At 38.0% G+C, this 22,024-nt stretch overlaps 2 protein-coding genes across 2 annotated transcripts; one reads left to right on the forward strand and one right to left on the reverse strand.

Annotated features, from left to right (window-relative positions):
* Positions 1–69: 69 nt before the first annotated feature.
* Positions 70–5,344, forward strand: ednrbb (endothelin receptor type Bb). The gene is made up of 7 exons (XM_044131720.1): positions 70–1,177; positions 1,326–1,435; positions 1,647–1,851; positions 2,040–2,180; positions 2,274–2,407; positions 3,717–3,825; positions 4,424–5,344. Exons 1-7 carry the CDS (start codon positions 761–763, stop codon positions 4,577–4,579), a joined length of 1,272 nt encoding a protein of 423 aa, XP_043987655.1. The 5' UTR covers positions 70–760; the 3' UTR covers positions 4,580–5,344.
* A 9,418-nt stretch (positions 5,345–14,762) lies between these two features.
* cnmd (chondromodulin) lies at positions 14,763–21,606 on the reverse strand. The gene is made up of 7 exons (XM_044132603.1): positions 21,580–21,606; positions 21,175–21,318; positions 20,625–20,765; positions 20,388–20,501; positions 20,124–20,277; positions 18,889–19,064; positions 14,763–14,990 (listed from the first exon to the last, which is right to left on the reverse strand). Exons 1-7 carry the CDS (start codon positions 21,604–21,606, stop codon positions 14,763–14,765), a joined length of 984 nt encoding a protein of 327 aa, XP_043988538.1.
* Between the last annotated feature and the right edge of the window lie 418 nt (positions 21,607–22,024).

The raw sequence follows: 22,024 nt of genomic DNA on the forward strand, positions 1-22,024 counted from the left end.
GGCAGTATCTGTGCATCAAGATCATCAAAAATGTCACATAGTTTCACAAGATTATTTTCCCCTTCTGTTCGTTACTTTAATCTACAACGACCTGAAAGAGTGTGTGGAATGCTTTGTAGCTTGAGGACAGATTTCTCACAAGGTTGAAATACACATTTTGGAGCACTTTGTGAAAATTAAATAACTTTATTTTAGTGGGTATTGGACCCCAAGTTTAGCTAAAAGTAAGATGGAGAAACTGTACAATTATATACCCACTGGAAACTGAAATGATCTCACTCCTGGATAACAGACAGTACATTTCACCACCACCCTTTCATTCAGAGTGATGCATCAAGGGGAGTAATTACAGTCACTACTGACAGATAGATGAGTAATGCTGACAACAATACTTTAGTCTATAAAACCCTGATTTGTCTCAGTTGGATATGAACGTTTATAACAGGCACAGCAACAGAGCGCTGTCTTTTGTGTTAAATATAAAGTCTATTTTTTCTTAAGGTTTTACAGCGACTTGCTTCACACAGAATGTGTACAACAGAAGGTAGGCTGAAATAATTCACTGTATCACACTATTTCAGCTCCGTTTGATGATTTCTTTCTGCCTTTTGATCAGGAAATTAAATTAATCCTTTTCCATTACCTCAATGGCTTTGCTGCAAATCTAAAGGCAATATATGCTAATTATTGCATTTTTCTCTTCTTTTAGCCCAGATTTAAAAAAAAACCCTTCAGGATTTTATTAAGAAAATCAAAAACAATGAGGACCGTGACTCTCCTTCTGTGTTTTGGAAATATATTTGTAGCATTACAGGCCAGTCATCAGCATTCAGACCCATTCCCTGTAATCACGCCATATGAAACAGCTTCCCCTGGTCTTTCAGCACTGGAAAAACAGCAATCCAACATCTCGGTTCTTCCAACCCAACCAACGGGAGGAAAAAATGCACAGCCCCCCATGTGCTTAGAGTCTGCTGGAATCAGAGGCGCCTTCAAATATGTCAACATTATGGTCTCTGTGGTGGTGTTTGTTGTTGGAATAGTGGGGAATTCTGCTCTACTGAAAGTCATATATGCAAACAAAACCATGAGAAGTGGACCTAACATTATCATTGCGAGCCTTGCTGTAGGGGATCTGATCCACATTCTGATAGACATTCCAATCAACTCATACAGGGTGAGTTATTTGCCATATGCTGTGTAATAACATTGAGAAAAACCCATTGCTCCCTATGCTGCTTTTCTGCATTCTGTTCTGTTTTAAGACTTCAGTCCTGATATTCTTCTTCTTTCTCTTAACCGAATTGTCCTCGTCTTTGTTGCAGCTCCTGGCAGAGGATTGGCCATTCGGTTTAATATGCAAACTTGTCCCCTTCATCCAAAAAACTTCTGTTGGGATTACTGTGTTGTGCTTATGTGCCTTGAGTGTTGACAGGTAGGGAGATAAGCTGCGCTGTTTTGTCGCCTCCATGAGAATAGTGTTTTGAGGCTACAATCTGTATTTCATCAAGCAGACACATTTTGTTCAGCTGTAGTCCTTGAAATGCTCTTCAGCTAGAAAAAATGGAAATAAAAAAAAAAAAAAATGTTCATTGCTGCAGACAAAAAGTTCCCCAAGCCATGACATTTTCTCATTGATTTTGCAGATACCGCGCTGTTGTATCCTGGAATCAAATCAAAGGCATCTGGGTTTCTGTGCGGACAATGATTGAAATAACCCTGATATGGGTTTTTTCCATCCTGCTGGCTGTCCCTGAAATTGTCGGCTTTGATATGATAACAATGGACTATAAAGAGAAGCATCTAAGGATATGTCTGCTTCACCCCATCCAAACCACACAGTTCATGCAGGTAATGTCGTGCTGTTCAGCAGCACAAAATAAAGATTTCAAATTTTAGCAAATACAAGCTTTGAAATGTCAAGTATGCTTTTATTGATGTCCCCGTTGACCTATACATATGTGTATTGTACTGTTGGTTCTATCCCATTGCCATGGACAATGACGGTTTTTCTGCCATGTGTTTTGTTTAATTTACAGTTCTATAAATCTATAAAGGACTGGTGGCTCTTTGGCTTTTACTTTTGCATGCCACTAACCTGGACTGCAATTTTCTACACATTGATGACCAGAAAGATGCTGAGAAACACAGAGAATACATTAAGTGACCACATTAAACAGGTTATAAGATTATCCTCTAGTTTCAATTTTATTTTGTAACCTATAATAGTATCCATTTGAATTTGAACTTATATTAAATCTTTCCTTTCAAAGAGACGAGAAGTTGCCAAAACTGTCTTCTGCCTGGTTACTGTGTTTGCGCTGTGCTGGTTACCCCTGTACCTCAGCAGAATCCTGAAATGGACCATATATGATCAGAAGGATCCTAACAGGTGCCAGCTACTTAGGTGAGCATTGTTGTTACTTTTTTGAAACTTAAGCTATAATGCAGTAACTCACTAAACTATTCATAACCTATAAAATGTGTCGCGTTTTGTCACACAACCACAGAATTAAAGATGAAAATAATAAAATATATACAGTTATATGATAGAACAACACTAAGTAGTGACTAATTTTGAAGTGGAAGAAAAATGATAATTTGTTTTCAAAATATGTTACAGATAAAAATCTGAAAGGTGTGGCAAACGTCAATATGCAATGCAATGTTTCCTTTAGAGCTGTCTCTCACTGCTTTAGACATTTAGACAGAGTTTTTTGCCCAACTTTGCTCAGACTTAGCCACAGATTTAATACATACATATAGCATGATGGTACTACCACCGTGTCATCTTGATGTCATCTTTAAACCACACATGTATGGGTTATGGTTAGGGTATAGGGGTTATTTTAGATTTACACAAATCTAAAATAAACTCACTACATAACTGAGACCTGATTATTTTAGAAGAGCTTTGCAAAAATATTCATTCGCAGTAACAACTACAAACTTGAATACACATTATTTCATAGACCAACATAATCTAGTACAAAATAGTTGAAAGTAAATAATTCATAGTTGTTTTTTTTACAAGTAAATATCTGAAAAGTGTGGCATCCCCTTTAGACTGATATTCCTTTAAATCCAACACAATCAAAAGTAACATAGCCTGTTTTATTTGAGCTCAGTGTAAAAACACATATTTTGAGATTTGCTGTTGAACTTTACTGAAAGAAACAGTATGATAAAGACCAAGGATCACAGCAAACAATTTGGAACAAAACTGTAATAACGCTGCAATGAAGTTTAATCAGGAATAGGTCACAAAATGGCGTTTCGAGGTTCAAACAATTCTTAGAGTAAAGTTCAATCCATTATTTGATGAAGTAGAAGGTATGGCATAGCTGCAAACCTACCAAAACATGGCTAAACTGACAGGCCAAGCAAGGAATATACTTTTCCGAGGAAGAACCAGGAAACCCATGATAACTCTGAAAGAGCTGTAAATATCTACTGTTCAGTTGTAAGAGGAAAGTGTTTTGATTTCCCGAAATCAAAACACTTTCACACTAAACTTTTCATATTTAAAACAACCTATTTTCTTTCTTTCATGTCTGCTCTGTAATTTATGTTGTTTATCCCGTGCAATTTCAATAAATACTGTTTAGTTTGTGACTATAGTATGAAAACCTACGGAGCAGTTTAAAGGGACATGAAATGAAATTCTTATGCAAGGTACTGCAGGTCATTTTCCTAAAGTATGCATTCCATTCCAGCGTCTTCCTCATCCTTGACTATTTCGGCATTAACATGGCTTCGCTCAACTCCTGCATCAACCCTATTGCATTGTACATCGTCAGCAAAAGATTCAAGAGATGTTTCAAGGTGAGTGTTGCCACGGTTCAGACAAGACTTCTATATGTGAAGAACATTGCAGGTGTCTGTTGAATGAGCTGTGCGTGTGCGTGTGTGAGACATGGTAATGGAGTCATGTCTGTAAAGACTGCTGTTAGACTGCACACCTCAGGGGGTAATAAGTGAAAATGACCTGGAAAAACATTATCAGGGAGAAAAAAAACGTCACTTGGCAATCTACCGGATAGCCTGTGAATCAAACTGACGTGCTATGAAGAAGAAAATGTGACTTGCAGGCATTTTTTAAAGAGGAGCCATTTAAAGCTCTTTATTGTACTACAAGCGCAGAGGAAGATATTGGAAATATTCACAGATTCATTTTGACTTACATTAGGTTACCACAACAGTTCACATCTAACATTTGTTATTTGTTTTTTGTTTTTTTGTATCACTGCTAGTATCATACTACAGATAAATAAATAAAAAAGATCCATTTTATTATAATATCTACCTCTGTAAACTAATTCAGTCTTGTTTTGCGGATCAGTTCTACATGACAGGAGTAAGATGTTCTCCCTGTGATGTTGACGTGTGCTAGCTGAAATTTTTTTTCCGTGTGGTCCTCCAGGCATGTCTGTGCAGTCTGTGTCTGCCTCTTCAAGCCCGTGCCGGTGATGAAGCACAGTCTGTTTTGAAGTCCAGAATGCAGGATCAAGCCTCAGAGCAAAGCAGCAACATCAAAGCTCACAAGGAGCCTCCACCTGTTAACACCTTACTGTGTTAACAAAAGTCCTGTAGAACCGAGAAAATACTTTTTGATCCTGTCTATAGTTCTTCAATAAATAAGTATGGCGTTGAAAACAAATACCAAACTGGGGCCTCCTGTCTGCAGCTCGACAGCCTCCGACATGCCAACCCGATAACGCAAGGAGCCTCTGAATAACATGGGGCACTGTCTTTTGTAATGCTGTCGTCAGCTGAACATCTGCTTTGGCGTGAGCAACCTGGAGTGAGACTGTTCACACTATTATTTGCCCCTGAGGCTTGACTCGCTTCCAACCATTACATCAGGCTTCACCTTGTACCTTTTCTGTATCATGCATCACACTCCTTAAATCACTGTTTTGGATGCAGTGTTAACTTGGCACCCATCAACATGTATCCTGTCACAGCTTAAGGCTTACATGCATGAATAATAATATATAGACAGATATATATATGTATGTATGTATGTTTTTGTGTACGTTAAGGGAAATATGAATTCCAATTGCTCTCTAATTACTTAAATGCTCCTTTCATTCCAGCTTTATGAGCAGTATGTGAAAAGTTTACCGCTGTCATTTCCTCCTTGAACCTGGAGAAAAACATATCAAATTGGTGCCACGAGTAGATTCAGTCTCTGCCGCTGAAAGAACTGATTGATGGTGGCCTATTTTTAATACATTGTTAAATGTGTAATGCATGGAGACACTTTACGAAAGACCTGAGAGTGGGGAGGAAGGAAAACGAAGATGACAGAATGAGGTCAGGAGAAGAGAGAGCGAGAGAAGGAGGGATGGAGGTGGGGGGTTGGAGGAGTTAGGGGGTCGGGGGAGGGAGGGTTAGCACCTGATAGGTCTTCCTGTCACAGGACAAGGCAGGCGCAAACAGCGCGTCGCTCCCCGAGCTTATGCTGTATCAGTCTGCGTGCAGGAATGCTGATTAAAAGTTTATCACGTCTCAGTAAACTCTGCAGCTTGAATAAAAATGTGTGAATACTGGAGATGTTTGTGATGCTTACGCAAAAGTGTGGCTTGTGATTCTGTTGTTTTTTTTTTTACTGTAAACTGCATTGAAGTGCTTTTTGATTAAAATTACCATTTCAAGTCTGCAAGCTCGTCTTAGTAAAAATCATTCCCATTTTAATTCTTTATTTCTCATGAGACAAGTCACATAATTAAAAAATAAAACTCTCTGTTCTTTATTTATATTCAACATGTCTTGTCCTATTCAGTCCATTTCTCTGCGTTGTTGCCATAGTTCATTTATTTGAGTTTAATCTCTGAGTTTATTCTCATGCTCTGTTTCTTGTATATGTGAATTTATGTCTCCCGGATTATTGCTGGACTTTTCCCCTTTGCTTTGTAGATTCTTTGAGTTGGAGTTCATCTTTCTTTGTAATAATTATCCTCTTTTTCTCAGTTTCCCTGCTTTCTTCTTACCACACCTGTTCCACTTTCTCTCTGGTTAGCTATTCTGGGTCTTTTGTCATTTTGCACACCTGCCTCAGTATTGAAAAATGCAATATGTAATTTTAATTATTATTAAAAAAAGTTTTTTTTCATATTTGTTATAACTGTCAGTGACGGCACAGTTTGAGACAGATAATCTATGAAAAAAATCGAGTTCCTCTGCCTTGTCCCAGTGTTCGCTGGTCTAAGTGCAGAAATACACAGCTCAGTCAGAAACGACCAATCAGAACCTGAAGGAGGATCTTAGCACAGTCAATCAAGCTTGTGTTCACTCTGTTACCCTTGCTCTCTGCAGCTCTTCAGCTTCTTCCAACACCTGAGCTTATCTTGAATGCTCAGGCTAGTGAGGATGGCCACAGATGATGTTGGATAAATGATTTTCATGCAAGTACGTGTGCATGACCCACAGCGCCAAGACCTTCTTCCTGGCTCTTTATGGGTTGTTTCTGACCGGGAACGGTGCATTTCTGCAAACAGCAATAGTAACTCTGAGAGGAGATGGAGGAGCTCAATTTTTTAGGTATTTATTTATTTTTACAGATTATCTGTCTTATAATATATAGTCATAACTTAGGGACAGCTTTAACAAATATTAAGAAGCATATTCTTTTTAAAATACTGCAGCTTTAAGCTCCTGGTTATTCTTGAACTGTTTGTATTTTCGTCATAAAGCTGTGAAAATCTCACAGCAGTCCATCTTGATATTGATACGGGTTCTTATCTATACAGAAACAAATCTGTGTAATTTTTTAGCTTCTGTACGCTGACCGTGTACCACAAGCTCAAAATACTGTCTAATCTCAAGGCTACTTTCAGGATGATACTGTGAAATGCTCAGCTTCTCTGTGCTAGTGGAAATGTAAGCTGGAAATCCACACGTGGAGCCATGCTATCATGTCCCCGGCAGAAAAGGCTCACAACTGCAAGATGACATTGACACAATCAGGCTCTGGTATCCAGAGGGTGACGTCAGCGTCAACATCAGCCAGGGAGCAGGAGTCTCAGACCCTCTTTAGTAATCTCTGTGCGCACAAGACTCACATGCGGCTCCCTGTGGTGCTGCCCAGGCTCCCCAGACTGTGGATTTAATTAAACAGTGTGAAATTAATTAATCAGTGGGGTGGCAGGTAAAGAAAAAAAAAAAAGAACTTCTCACTGGAAGTGCTCACACAACCAAGACAGGCATTTTATGCACACTGACAGTTATTAATTTGCTGTATGTTTTATTATAGTGTGGCTATAAAGACATGCCGAAATTCCGAGAGATTAAAGGGCTTGGCATGGGAAAAAAGTCATGGAAATTATCAAAATACCAGCTCCATCCCAAAAAAAAAAAAAAAAAAATCAAAGTGCAAACCTATGTTTGATCTGTTCTATCAATTAATTAAAAAATTCGCTCCTGTATTATAATGCAGTGCAAATTAGATGGAAATGAGATAAAATATTCATTTAGTTATCTGGGGAATCTGCCTGGAGGGCTTTTTAGTCTTCTGTCTGGCTCCAAAATGCTGTCCATATGGCAATTATGTACAGTAGTGTTGCAGGAGAATTGGTCTGATGCCTGGTGGCAGAGAGGAGCCTGCCTGTGACAAACTGCTGCTAGGATCTGATGTGAGTTGAGGGAGATAATGAGGCTGTTGTAAGTCTTAAGTATAGAGCCTGCCCCGGGGGTGACATATCTAAGCGTGCAGGCTCCCTCATTGTTGCATTTGCTGCTGAGGATTAAAAAGACATTTACTTTCTTCTTCATAAACTTTGTCAGTACTTCCTGCAACTCTCAAAGCAACTTTTACTTTCATCTGGCAAACCTCTTGACATTGCTTTGTGAGTGAGCTGTTATGTTCTTCCCAGCAGTTTGTAGATGTGAAGTCCTCATTTGATTTTGCTTTGAGCTATCTATAACTTCATTTCAATCTACTCTGGAAAAGGATGCGTAACTTCTGGGAAGCCTACTTGAAGGATTTAAGTAGAAATGAAAGTCACCGTTTGATAGGGAATCTCAGAGCAGTTATTCGTTTGGCATGTTTTAAAGGGATAGTTATGTATTTTCAGAGTTGATTGATATATTTTCTCTTGGACAAATCCAGATCGGTTGGACACAGAGGCTGAAGAGCTGGAAAGATTGGTCAGGTTTCTATCATTTAAAGGGATTTTTTTAAGTGAGTTTTTGTGAAATTGTTTCCATTACTAGTCCCAGACAAATATTATGTATCAACATGAAAGGTAAATAAAACCTCATAGTGGTGTAAATCTAACATCAACTTGAAAAGGTTTAGTTGATTTTAGCAATTGAAGTAGCTTAGTTGGGATATACACATATTCATGGGATTCAACACAATATTAGCAAACATTAAAAACATACATGTTCATAAGACACTGTTCTAAATTTGTGGCCATTTTCTCAACTGAGGAATTTGTGTATCACCACGTTAGGGTTGAAGGAGGTAAAAGTGAAGCGGAATAAAATGCCAAAAGTATAGTGGTTTATGTGAAAACTGTTTTATATATTTCTAATCTTGCCAGATCTTCTCTTAGGATCTGATGCTGTTCAGGTCTTTTTCTTACCTGAACATCAGTGGTGCCCAAACTATTTGCCCCAGAAGCCAAAACAATTAAGTTCACAGTTTATGTGAGCAACGAAGCTCACATGAACTATAATTTTCAAATTTATAGTCTATAGTTTTAGAAAAGCTCACATCAACTATAAATTTGTATTTTTTTGTTATGAAAAATCAACACATTTTGTTGACTTCTTACTGCTAAGCAATAAACATAACATTTGAATTAAATTTAGATTTTTGTAGAAAAGTGATTTAAAAGTCCTTGAAGATTTTAATTATGAAAAAAGTCTTGTAGAAATTGCAGCACAATTTCCAAATTTGTTGCATTCCTACATCGGATGGACATGATATCTGTTTTCATAGGTTATCAGAGGTTTTGCCTGATATAATGTTTTGCAATAAGACCAAATGATTCAGCTTTGGTCTTTTTTGACCGGAGCACTTCGATGCTTTTACTATAGGCACCTTGCATGGTGCAGGACAGTTTTATCTCTGAGATGTCTGCTGTGTTCCTTGGTCTACTTTATTCTGGTTATTCACTTAAAAAAAAACCTCTGCCATCGACTTGAATGTTCACACTAACTACTGTGACAGTTTTGAGACTGAATGTGCTTCAGTATATTAAAAGGACCCTCTGGTCTTGGTTTCTCTCAGATGAGCTGGCGACTTTCACTTCTGGGGCCAACTAATCTGTATTTATATAAACCTCTTATTACCTTTTATCAGAAACAAACGTCAAATATCTTGAACTACCCTTTTAGCATTATTTTATGATTTGGACATAATTTTTCATTTCAAATGTGCAATATTCTCCCGTTATCTTCTCCAAGACCACATCTCGTGTTATGATTTAAATATAACTGCCTTACCTTATTTAGTACAACTCTTGACATCCAGTGCAGGTTGCTGCAGCACCACCACAATAACTGTCACACACGCAGAGTCTGTCCTTCGCAGAGCAGTGGTGCAAATTCCAGTACTGTGTCCAATTTACACCCACACCACAGTACAGGTTTTCTATTTAAGTGTAACAAGGACACCATGCAACCAAGTGCAATACGCGGAAAGAAAAAAAAAAATCCCTGCAGTATGTGCAGAGTAATTGCCATAATGTTTCATAACATTGACAATAATTCACTGAAGTCAGGCAGGTCTATAACTGGTATTTGCAGTTTTAACTCTGTGAAATAAACAAGTCACGCCTTTAAAAAAAAATTTACTTATTTATTTATTTATTTATTTATTTTCTGCAGTACTAGCAGGCGTTTGATTAAAAACCATTTGGGACTCGCATACAAAACAGGAGGTGGGGTGTTGAGAGAAAGGGAGAGAAAGGCGAGCAAGTGGCAGAAAAACTTCAGAGGGACCTACAAATGGCAGGCAGAGTACTGGGCAGAACTGCAAGTGGTCACTCAACCATGGGATTAAAAAGCATTTAAGCCTTGTAGCAGAACAACCCTTCATCCAGCCATGTATTTCTGAGCATTCAGGAGAAAAGAAAAGACAAATGTTCCCTAGCTTGGCTTGTTTCTGCTGGTGCAAAGCTGCGGGTAACAGGTTCTCCAGTGCCAGCATCTATAAATGTATTGCAGTGCTTTTTCACAGACAAACATAATGAGCAAGCCTAAAAGGGTTTCTGTGTTCATCGTTAGGGTGCAAAATGGACTGTCAGTACTATTTATTGCATTCATGTCTGGGTGTAATGGAAAACATGCAATCAAATGTAGGACACGTCGGCTAGAGTGGTTCACTTCTCACTCCTGTTCACACTTTTTGTGCCTCTTGGGCAACAACGCTCAAATTTATGACAGACTACTGACATATTTACACGGAGCTCTCGTGACTGCATGGCTGTGATTAGTCCTAATTCTTCCAGCAAAAGATCAATTCTCCTAAATATATCGTATTTGGTTTTAGTGGCAAGAGGATGGATAGGTGAGGAGAGCTTTCAGCATCCACAACACACCCCGCCTGCCCATGTTTGTTATGATGGGCGATGATGAAAGCACAGGTGGATGCGAGAAAGCGCCCCCTCCTCTGTCAGCTGAGCGCATTCCTCATCTGTGGCGTCTTATTAGCACAGGAGCTGAAGGTTTGCAGTGTGGCTGCTGGGCACAGTGGGTCGGTGCTCACAAAGCTCTGTTTGTTCCCTGGCCTGCAGGGTTCCCAGGGTAAGCTCAACTCCAGAGGGAGAGACAAAGAAAAAGGCACCACTGTCTCGCACACTGAAGCCGATCTCCAACACATTCGTCTTTCTACTCAATGGGGGTGCATTTCTCCTTTCAGGAGATAGAGGGATGGCAAAAAGAGACAAGTTCTTTCGAAACAGGGCCCCGGGATAAAAAAAGGAAAAAGAAAACTGACGTTGTTCTGAGAATTCTTTTTTTTTTTTCTCGGTTTAAATGCCACATTGGGTTTTCGCTTGTGGTGTTGGGATCTGTCGTTCTGATTTTTGTTTTCCATCTCCTTTAGTCTAAAGTTAGAGCTCTTTGTTCTGTGCTTCTTTGCCAACAAATTAGGAGTGAAACCGAATGCCCAAAAAAAAAAAAAAAAAGAAATCCACAAAACAAATAAGTTTCTCTTCAGCAAAATTCAACAAACACAAACTTGTATGTATTTTATTAGAATTTTGCATGATTGACTAGCATAATGTAGTCTATAAACATAAAGAGGAAGATAAATGCTTTAAGGAACCAACTTTTGATGAAAGTGTTTTGGGTTATTAGATTTGCACATCAAGTGTCTGAATGTTTTGTTTCTTATTGTTTGAAATGTAGCTGAAGCCCAGTCAGATTGAATGGGATCTGAACAAAATATTTCAAGTACTGCAACAGATCCTCAATTAAATTTTGGTTTGAGCTTTGACTTGACCATTCTATTACATTACTGTGGTTGAAGCTAAACTATACCACTGTAGCGCTGGAGATAGATTTAAGGTTTTTGTCCATGTAAAAGGTGAACTTTTACCTCAGTCTCATGTTGTTTGCAGCCTTTAACAGGTTTTTTTCTAGCATTGTCTCATTTATCTTCCCATCAAATCTGATCAGTTTCCCTGGCTGTGCTCTAGAGAAAGATGCCCCACAGCAGGATGCAGCCACCACCAACCACTCTTAGATGAAAAGCAGGTTTGTAGATTGCATGACAAATATCTGTTGAGATTCCTCCAATTGAGCTCAGGATTTTTGCAGCTCCTCTACAGTTACAAGGTGCTGCTATTCTGATTAATTTATGGTTTTTGATGTCCACGTTAGCCTTGATAAGCACGTCAGTTCTGTGGTTCAAACATAGTTCATGCTACTTCGACAGTATTGTTAAATCAGTTTTTTCTAAATAATATTTAATTATTAATTTTATTTAATCATTTAATCTACTCTCAAATTAATTATTACAGTTTATAAACCTCTGAGAAACTACAGATGGTACAAAACACTACTTATTAGAACATAAAAAGGAACATATTAACTTCAATTTTATGGGCTCCTCACTGCTCACAAGTTCATTTTAGGATTAATTTAAGATTTTATTGCTAACCCTCAAGGCCTACTTTGGGTTTGTGCCAAATTCATCTCTGATCTCTTAACACCACAGCTGAAATCTGAAGTCATAGGACAAAGCTCTTATGACTATACCACGATCCTGTATTAAGACTAAAAGGAAGGGAGCTCCTTTGGTCAGAGCACCAATTTAGAAAACTATACTCCCTGAGTAGATCAGTTTAGCCAAATTCACTTTTTAATCCCTTTAAATTGTTTTTTAAGGAGACTCTTTCCATGGAAATATAATTTTTAACAATATTTTTTATTTAACTTTGTCACAGTAATTTTAGGTTCACTTTATTTGACGGGTTGTGAATAAGACTGTCATGACACCATCATAAACATGATATAACACCAGTTATGAACTCATGAGTAAGTCTTCATGAATATTTATGACTGTTGTCACAAAGTGTCATTTGGTAAATCATGACACTTTTAATACATAGTTGACATTATTGAAAATGTCTTCTTTATGACAACTTGACATTGCTTCTTTCTTATATTATGAGACACTGTGCCTTCTAATTTTTTAGATGTAATTCATATAAAGTTTGTGATTATTAATATTGTTTATCAATGGTTTCCTGTGAGTTTAAGTGGATGTTCAAAGCTTGCAATATTGTTCTACAACCTCACTCTGCTTTAAACTTCTCTATAACCTGATATCCAATCTGTCTGCCATGTTTTGTCTTCATTGATATTCTCTGACAAACCTCCGGGGCTTTCACAGAGCACTTGTGTTTATACTCTGAGTCTGCTCACTGATCAGGTGACTTCTGATGTTGATTGCATTGAATCTTATTTAGGAGTACGAGAGTAGACTTTCTGAATACGAATGCACTTTTTTAAGGTTTTAAGTATAAAAGTTTAGTTTCTTTCTACTTAACTGTAGTTAATATTGCTCTATCACATACAATTAGAAATATGCACATTTGTGGTTATCGTTTGACAGTAGACAGTACAGCACAGTAAATGTCCATCCATCCATGGACATTTACTGTTTATCCTTGCAGGGTTGCAAGAGGGTCTGGTGCCTTTCTCCAGGGGTCACTGGGCGAGAGGCGAGGTACGTCCTGGACAGATTGCCAGACCAAAGCAGCACAGTAAATGTGTTTATTATAATTACTTTGTCTTGTTAAACATATGACTACTGCACAATAAAGTACTATTTTTTTTATTATTTCACATTTCCCCTCATCCTCCAAAGTGTTGAGGAAAAATATAATATTCTGGTTAGTCCTACAGGTGATGTCAGGTCAGACATTTTACTGTTGTGCTCCAATCTGCAGTCCAAGTATAACTCCATTATAGAGGAGCCTTTAAAACAGGAGCAGTGTGACACACAGCAGGATGATTTAGTTTAATGACCATGGCAGTGACAGCACTGTGATGGAAATTGGACTCCCCTTGCAAATTTACATCACTTGAGGGTACTTGGGGGCTCTTTTAGCGGCTGCACTCGAGAGCACGAGCCATCAGGAGGTCCTGGATATGTCATGCTTGTCACCTTCCTTTAAGTGTATCTGCAGACGTGGGAGACGGATTAATATTATATAGCCTACGGAAGCACGGAGGCCGCCTTATCAGCGCTGCAGATGTGATAAGCACCTCTACCCGCGCGAAAACCAGGAAAAATCTCCACGCGGAAAAAAAGACAAGCATCTCTTTTGTGTTGCCTCCTCGCACTGCTTCAGAGTTTCAATGCAGCTTTAGAGGCAGATATGGAGCAATTTCACATCTGTTGTAATTTGATGTGCCTGGATAACCCGCTGTGAAATCAACTTCATCACAACATAGCTGCGTTTAGTTATTTAAAAAGTTAGCGTACGGCTTTCGAGATAACAGTCAGATCACTATTGATTGTGAGCTATTCAGGCTACAGTTGAAAACACAAGCAGCAGTATTAATAAAACAAAATGAGAAATTAAAGAAAATAAAAAAGAAAACTTTTGGGGATCGTAATTTCTACCTGTTTTATTTGCAGTGTCCTCTTAGCAAAAAATAAAAAAAAATAATTAAAAGAAACTGTCATTTTGATGGAAATGTTTTCCATCACTGCCACAACACTGAGCCCGCATTAGCACATGTCAATGCAGATGTCGGCACACAAAAATTGTGTTGCCCTCAAACTGAATCGGAGCTGTAAATGGAAGTTATGGCAACTGTTGCTGTCACTTCAGTTTTTATCAAAATGAAAGAAGAAAACACCCGGTAGAACCATGGAAACAGCGTGTGACACAGAAAAACATCAACATCAAAGCAGGCATACTGTAATTAGAATTTATTGAAAGCCTGCTCAGTCAGAAAAAAGGGGCATGATCTGCTGAGCATTTTAGATTTGGTCCCAAGCCTTTCTACTAAACACAGTACAGTGCACTACAGCTTTAGCATTTAGCTGCGAAAAGATGTGCTTATTTGTGATGCTGGAGTTGCATCTACAGTACGTATTCAAATTTTACAGAACAAAAGAGGAAAAGTATGTCTCGAGAAGTGGAGATTTCTAACATTTACTGAAAACTTTTTTCACAGTATGCAAGTTGCGCTGTCAAGAGTAGCTCAGAAAAGCAGTAAGGTTTAAGATCTTTGGTGAGGCGAAAAAAAAAAAGAAAAAAAGACACTTTTCTTTCTAAACAACAAGGCTACACAACACCCAAAATCCGTGCCACCCACCAGCGACAAGGCATGATCACTCGACAGGCCACCTGGCACCCTCGGTAGTTGTAGGGCCAAGGCCAGTAGCCACGCAGAGGCTCACATACTTGCTGACAGTGAGTGTAGCTGCGCTGGCATTCTGAGCAGCAGATTCCCTGGTGGTCCAGCATGCTATCAAAGGTCATGGCGCTTTCCTCTCTGGCCTTTCCGCTGCGCTGTGGTTACATTAAAGAGGATTAATGTTCAAGAGTAGCACATCAGATTTTTAAATCTATATTTGCAATTCAAACAAGTTCTAAATATTTTAATAATCTCAAGAAAGCAGATTTTTTATTTTTTTTTGTGGAAAATGTAAATTTTTATAAGAGGTGGGAATTTTCTACATTGGTTCAGAAATTCACCAAGACACACTGGCTGCTTTGACCTTAAATTCAGATGTCCGATTGATGCCCTAACAATGGCAGCAGCAACAGCAAAGAAAAGGGTCTGCTTGAAGTTAATGCATTTTCTCACTGAGTTCCAGTTTGAAAAAGTAGATTTTGAAGAAAGTTGGCATATCAAAGGGATAGTTTGGACTTTTAGTTGAAATGGAGTTCTGTGGGGTGTTTTAGACGCTGTCAGTATAGTACAATACTGACAGTACAGGTTTTAAAAACACCAAAAACTGTATTGGAAGCCTTTTGTCGCCATTTAGTGGTTGAACTTTTGCTCAGTTGAAATTAAATGAAAGAGCATTCTGAAAACAGTGAACCCTCACCTATTCATTATTCAGTATTCATGAAGAGCCACCAATTAGCAATTTTTTTCATAAAGAAAAATGTTTTTATTCATGAAAAATTATGAAAGAATTTGTAAAATAGTAAAAAAAAAAAATGCAGCTTGAAAACTGAAATACCTACGTGCAAAGGTAACTTAAACACTATTGTTTGGTTTTTGCAAACTAATTCAGGAACACTGTTCACTATTCACTCAGACACTGTGTGAATCACACACATGCTGGAACTAGTGGGTCTAGCTGGGACTAGTTTCGCTGGTCAAGCAACAGGTGATTACAGTTTATGCACGTTATGAGGATGTTCAAGACAAGTTGTTCTTTGAATGTTTAGTAGTTAAGTTGAGCAGTAGAAGGTTTGAGTTATATGCCTTCTGTGGATGCTCACCATGTATGCATTTGTATGTCCAGTTCATACAAATTCATACAGTCATATTTCTCAGTTAACACATTAATGTAAAAAAAATAAAATAAAACAACAACAACAAACAAACACATTAATTAAATATTCCATATCCTACTTTGTCTTATTTATACATTGTACTGCCTTTAAATTTGTACTGGTTTGTTCTAGGCAATTTTCTTGAGGCGTCACAGTTTTGCCTTATGCAACCAAGTGAACCTGAATGGTAGCAACAGAGCATTGTGGGTACAGGTTTTACAATGTTACATCTTTGTGCCATAAGCTATTGCATATCCTTTAATGCACTGTATTTATTTTTTATTAGGGAGCCACTGTACTGCAGTTATTTATGCACTCTAGTTCTGTAACATTCAGTTTACAGTGTGACATATATAGTGTTCTCCATTCTCATTCATTTATTGTTATATCCCAATTATCATGTGAGATACTTACAAATGTTAAGGCTACTCAGATGTAAAAGTAATACAGCATGAAAAATAAATATTCTCACAACATCTCAACTCATTGTGTTCATCAGAGGACACAAACAGTCCCCATCTGAGTCCAGGAGTGAAAATAATCTCAAAAATGTGTGCGTGTAAAAGTATCTGTGCGTGTGTAATACTGGATTTGTAACTCATGCAAGGATCATTGTATTTAAGTTTGGATAGTTGTATCTTTGAAAGATGATTTGTAAACTCTAAAAAGAAAAACTCTGGGTATTTGTAAATATGTGGTCACAATTGTGGTCATAATTATGAATACAAAAAAAAAGTACACACACAAAATTAAAATTTCTGCAAACATTAAGTTTCTACAAACCTTTTAACTACAACTTTGCAAATCTGATAATTATGAATCCAAACCTTCTCCTACGCCTGCAAACTAAATAAGTACACACGAATCACCTGGTACACACACACAAAACTGCATTTATGCATAGATCTGGTTATGAATGCACAAAGATTTTTGAGACTCGTTTAACGCTTTAGCGCAGCCCAGATTTGTGCGTAAGTGGTGCGTCTAAATGCTGGTGGAAAGCTGGGTCATATGATTTTTATGACCCAGTGATTTCTGATTTTTAGGCTCAAAAAATAAGAATATATTTTTTCTGCTTTCATTATACTGGCTTGTAGCATGTATGCAAATTATCAAAAACTCCAATATCCACCTGATGTGGTTTACAAGTCTTGTTTTCAAATTCAACATGACGCTTTAATATTAAATCGTTACAGTTGCTTTGAAGATTGTTTCAGTCAGCATTTTGCTAAGACTCTCTCAGATCTTCAGGCTCAGACTAAAGAGGAGACGATCTATTTAACAATCACAATTAGCTGCAAGGTTGACATTAGCATGTTAAATTTAGCATTGACGTGCTAATATTTGCATTTGACTGATGACGTTTCGTTTGGCATTATAAGTCAGCCCAGGTTACATTGCAAAGTGTTGAGTGAGGTCTCTGTACTACTTTTTATGTATCAGGTCACTAATTTCTAATGTGAAAAAAGTGGAATAAAAAATAAATAAATAAATATTTTTTTTTCATTTTTACAAATTTGGATCATTTAATGATTCTTACAAGTAAGATTTGTGAATTATGTCTTCCAGTTTTGGGTTGTAAAACTTTTGCAATAGCAGATTGTTGTGTCATTCTCATAAATATCACAAGATGAAGCCTAAAACAACATCTTTCTTTGAATGTGATTTATTCAAGGGCAAAAGCAACATATTGACATACAAATGTTTTAATATGCAAAGTGCTGAATGCCCTGCTTATTTAAAGATGACCAAATGATAATAAACAAAGACAGCTTTTCTTTCTTCTAATTCCACTGTCTTTAAGATAGATACCATCCAGAGTTGCCACTATGGGGCTTGAAATAAGGACTGGAAGTTGGGCAAGGTACTGGGGTGTAATAATGGATGGCATACAGAAAATGAAGTTGGATGAGCAATACGGTGACAGGAATTTGTAAGTACCGTATTACAAAAAATAATATGGCTTTGTAACATTTTTGCACATTCATTATTAGTTACAGTTCTAATCATTTTAATAGTTCAATGAGATCCTGAAGATATAACTTTATAACATATGTCATTTATGCTTTTTTAAAAATTAGTTTTTAGTGCACTTTAAAGATGCCAGAATAAAGATGCAGTGAAATTGCAGGGGGGGTGTGGGAAGCAGTATGAATGAATAAACCCCCCCAGAAAATCTTAGGGATCCACTGCATTAAGTAAACAATCCCTGTTCCTACTGAACTCCTCTTACTGCATGTTTTTGACAATACAATTTCCTCAGTTAGAGAAATTCCTGGGTTCAATCCTTACCTAGCATCTTATAAATATTCTTGTCGCCTAAGATTATTATTTTTTTCTTTGCAAGTGTATGACATCCAACACTATTCTTCAAATTTTTGCAGTGTTGTCAGTGTTAGCATAGCACATGTACAACCCTTCTGATTTTTCATCCTTGCCATCCAAAGCAAGGGCTTGGGTTATTAACAAATGGAACAAAGAGTTCGAGAGAAAACTGGAAAGTCTTTGTTGTGGTGTAATAAAGCAGAATATTAAAAAACAGAACATAGTGCTTTCTATGTTAATTTAATGAGGAACATATTGCATAGTAAAGTGGCACAGAAGCTAATTCTTTGATTTTGGACTACAGTTAGAATACACTTTAAGACCCCTGTCTCCTGCTGGTAAAATACTGACTGCTGATAACTCCCTCACTGAAACCCACTTCACAACATCTGGAACCATCCTTTTTAGCACTGCTGTGATGAAGTAACTTGTGAAAAGCAAAACTTCATTTCAAAACAACACTTTAAGGATTGCTTCAAGGCCTTGAATATGCCTCTTGATACCTTATCAAAAATTAACCACGTGTGGAAACTTGTTCACTGTAAACAATGTTGTTGATGAAATGATGACTCACATGGTACGGGTTTTCAGGATTGTACCCTGACCCCATAGCTGACTGTCCTTCATCCACAGCTTCCTGCTCACCGCGCCTCTCCGGGTCCCTCTCCTGAGTGGACGCCTTGATGTCCTGCATGTCTAACTGCCGTTTGGCTCGTCGCATGCCTCTCTTTCTCCTCTCCACATCTGTTACTCCATCCACAAGAGGGAACAGTATTGGGTCAACATCCGCAAGATGCCATACATGTCCTCAGAGCTCAATCCTACATAGCGGGAGCTGTCTCAGATGTCTTAAATAATTCACTTAGCAGCAGTGATATCAAGCAGTGCTGCATGTTTCAATTTTATTATTTTTTTAATACGGGACTTTGTTATTCCACTCTAAATTTAGTGTATGTTCAAGATGTTCAAGTGTTTCACTAACTTCTAAGCTAAGGCAGGAAATATTACAAGTGTGTCAGCAGATAAGAAAAGCAATCACAGCTAAGATTTTAATGAGCTATGAAAAAAGTAAAATGGCTCAACTTAAAATAGATTACAGTGTATTTTAGAACAGCAGTTTTCCTTTTAGGGGGATCAGGTCAGACTTTGTGGCTGCCTTGGGGCCCCTGCAAGCCTCTGGGTTTCAAAAATATTAAAAATACCCAAAGGACATGTTGACTAACACAGATATCTAAGCTGATGCCAGTAAATTAGAATATTAACAAAAAGTTCATTTCTTTTAATGGTCCAATTCAGAAAGTGAAGCAGATTTTGATTCATTACATACAGAGCAATAGATTTAAAGCGTTTATTTTTAATTTGAACTATTATGGCAAATGATAACCCAAAATTCTAATTTCTCAGAAAATAGAAATCATGCAAAGACAGCGAAGAATGATGTGGGGTTACCAGACCACCTTTTCCTACCACATGTTTTCCTCTTCATAAATTTGGTTGGATACTGCATCTTGAGAGCATCCAGCTTCTTTAGCAGTGACCTTTTGTGGATTATTGTCTTTGTGTAGGGTGTCAATCACTGTGTGCTGGAAAAGTCTCTCCATGACTGTGTAGGCTACGACATTTTTTATTTTTTTAACTATAAAATATTTCTTTCTTTTAGTGATCTATAAAAAGATTTAATGTCCTGAACGCGGGATTTTAATTTGCTATTACCCCCATTCATCACAGTTAACAGAAATCTACCACAAATTAAATCCGGCTTAAGCCCTCCTACGACCGCAAGCAGAATCTGGAAAAAGTAGGAAGAACCTTTGGGATAAATGGGTTGGAGCCAAAAAATGGGAAGTTCCCCACAAAGATCCAGAATTCTGTTGCTCAAAAATGTGGTGCTCTTCAGCGGCTGCTTTGCTGCAACCCATACAAGGAAGTCCTCATCGAACCTCACAGGCATTAATTCATCTGTCTGACAAGAGAACAAACACAGTCTCCCTGAATTTACTCAGATTAATGCTGCAATATCTTTCTTTCTTTCCAAATTCTCAACATTGCATGTCAAAGAACTTGCACACGTACCAGGTCAAACATCAACGCCTCTTTGTTGTGTGCTCCCAGGAGCGAGAGGTTTGCTTTGATATGGGATTTTATATAGCACTTGTCTCCTCCGAAGAAGCGGATTCCAGTTATTCCCTGCACCAAATCACAGAGATGCCATGTTTACATTCACAACTTTGCTACTTCGCTAAGCACACAGAAGGTCTCAGCTGAGCTGTGGGAGTGGGGGGGAGTGAGAACAAGGACAAACTTACTCACAATTTGAAAGTCATGAATCTCCACAGCCTCCCCAGCTTCACTCCCAGTTTGAAATCTCTGCAGATTGTTGTCAGAATCAATTTTCATGGAGCCCTCTCTCACCTTCCCATTGATGTTCAGGCTGTAGCGAACGCTATAAACCTGCCAGCATTCAAAGCGACATGTTAAAATGACTGATTAGTCGAGTTATGTAAATCTCAAAGTGGCAAACACAAACAGCAGAGGTAGGAACAAGCTTCGTGTTGCTTGTGTTATTTACCCCCTCGCAGACATTTCCATGGAACAAAATCCTCTGTAGTTTTAACACACTGAGAATTTGAGTAAAGCACCACGGGAGATGCTGTTGCAGACCCCACTGAGGTGGTTTGCCCCACATGTGAGCTCATTAGAACACAAATAAACATTATGCTGTTCCGTATAAAATGTGGAAGGGCACAATGAATCAATTTGAGCAGCCTGAGTGTTGAAGTCGGAAGGAAAGATTTAATTTTGCAGTTTGAAATGCTGCACACTTGTCAACATTTTTAACATATAATCCCAATTCACTTACATTTTTATCACTGGCTTTCCACATGTAGAGGGAAACCACAAACGTGCACAACAGGAACGCTGCACCAGCGATAAGGGCCACAACTCCAAATCTCAGCACATGACTGACTCCAGCAGAAGGTGGTGTGCTGGATGTGCCCTGATCCTTAAATTCAAGAGCAAACAAACACACACACACACACACACACGCACATACGGGTTTTGGTGGTTTAGAGGGACAATTTTTTCAAACCAGTTTTTTGCAACACTAAACAGTCACCCCTTTCCACTTGTGCTAGAAAGACCTAGTAAGTTGTAAAAAATCTTGTTTGAGCTACACAACATAGATCTCACTTGAAAACTTCAATACACACATCAGAACTCAAAATACAAGAACCTGATGCAATGCTGTATTAGAAGGACAGACGATAATGAGGTGCTTGGCTCCGCCCATGATACCAACAGTAATTGTCAGGGCCAATTTTATTTATCAGGACCACAGCATACACAAACATGAAATATATATGTATTAAGTCCAAACATGGAAATATGGAATATGGCTACACAGAAAGTGGACTTTATTTACAGCACCTTCACTAAGAACTAGAGCAACAATTCTGTTTGTGAACATAAAGGAAAATCTGTGAATGGCAAAGTTAAATGAATTACGGGTCTATTGTTAAATCAAAAAGATAATGCTGGCATTCTATTATAGTGGCCAGTTGTCCTTTCTTGATGTGTTCGCCAAAGTGCCCCATGACTGCAGCAATCTCCAGGAGATCATGGATGCTTTTGCTCTCCTAGCACTTTCCATAGATGCTAGAAAAAGAAATAATTCATTAGTGAAAACCAACTCCAATTGTTAATTTTTC

This window comes from Gambusia affinis, linkage group LG11 (assembly GCF_019740435.1).
Source record: "Gambusia affinis linkage group LG11, SWU_Gaff_1.0, whole genome shotgun sequence".
Taxonomy (NCBI): domain Eukaryota; kingdom Metazoa; phylum Chordata; class Actinopteri; order Cyprinodontiformes; family Poeciliidae; genus Gambusia; species Gambusia affinis.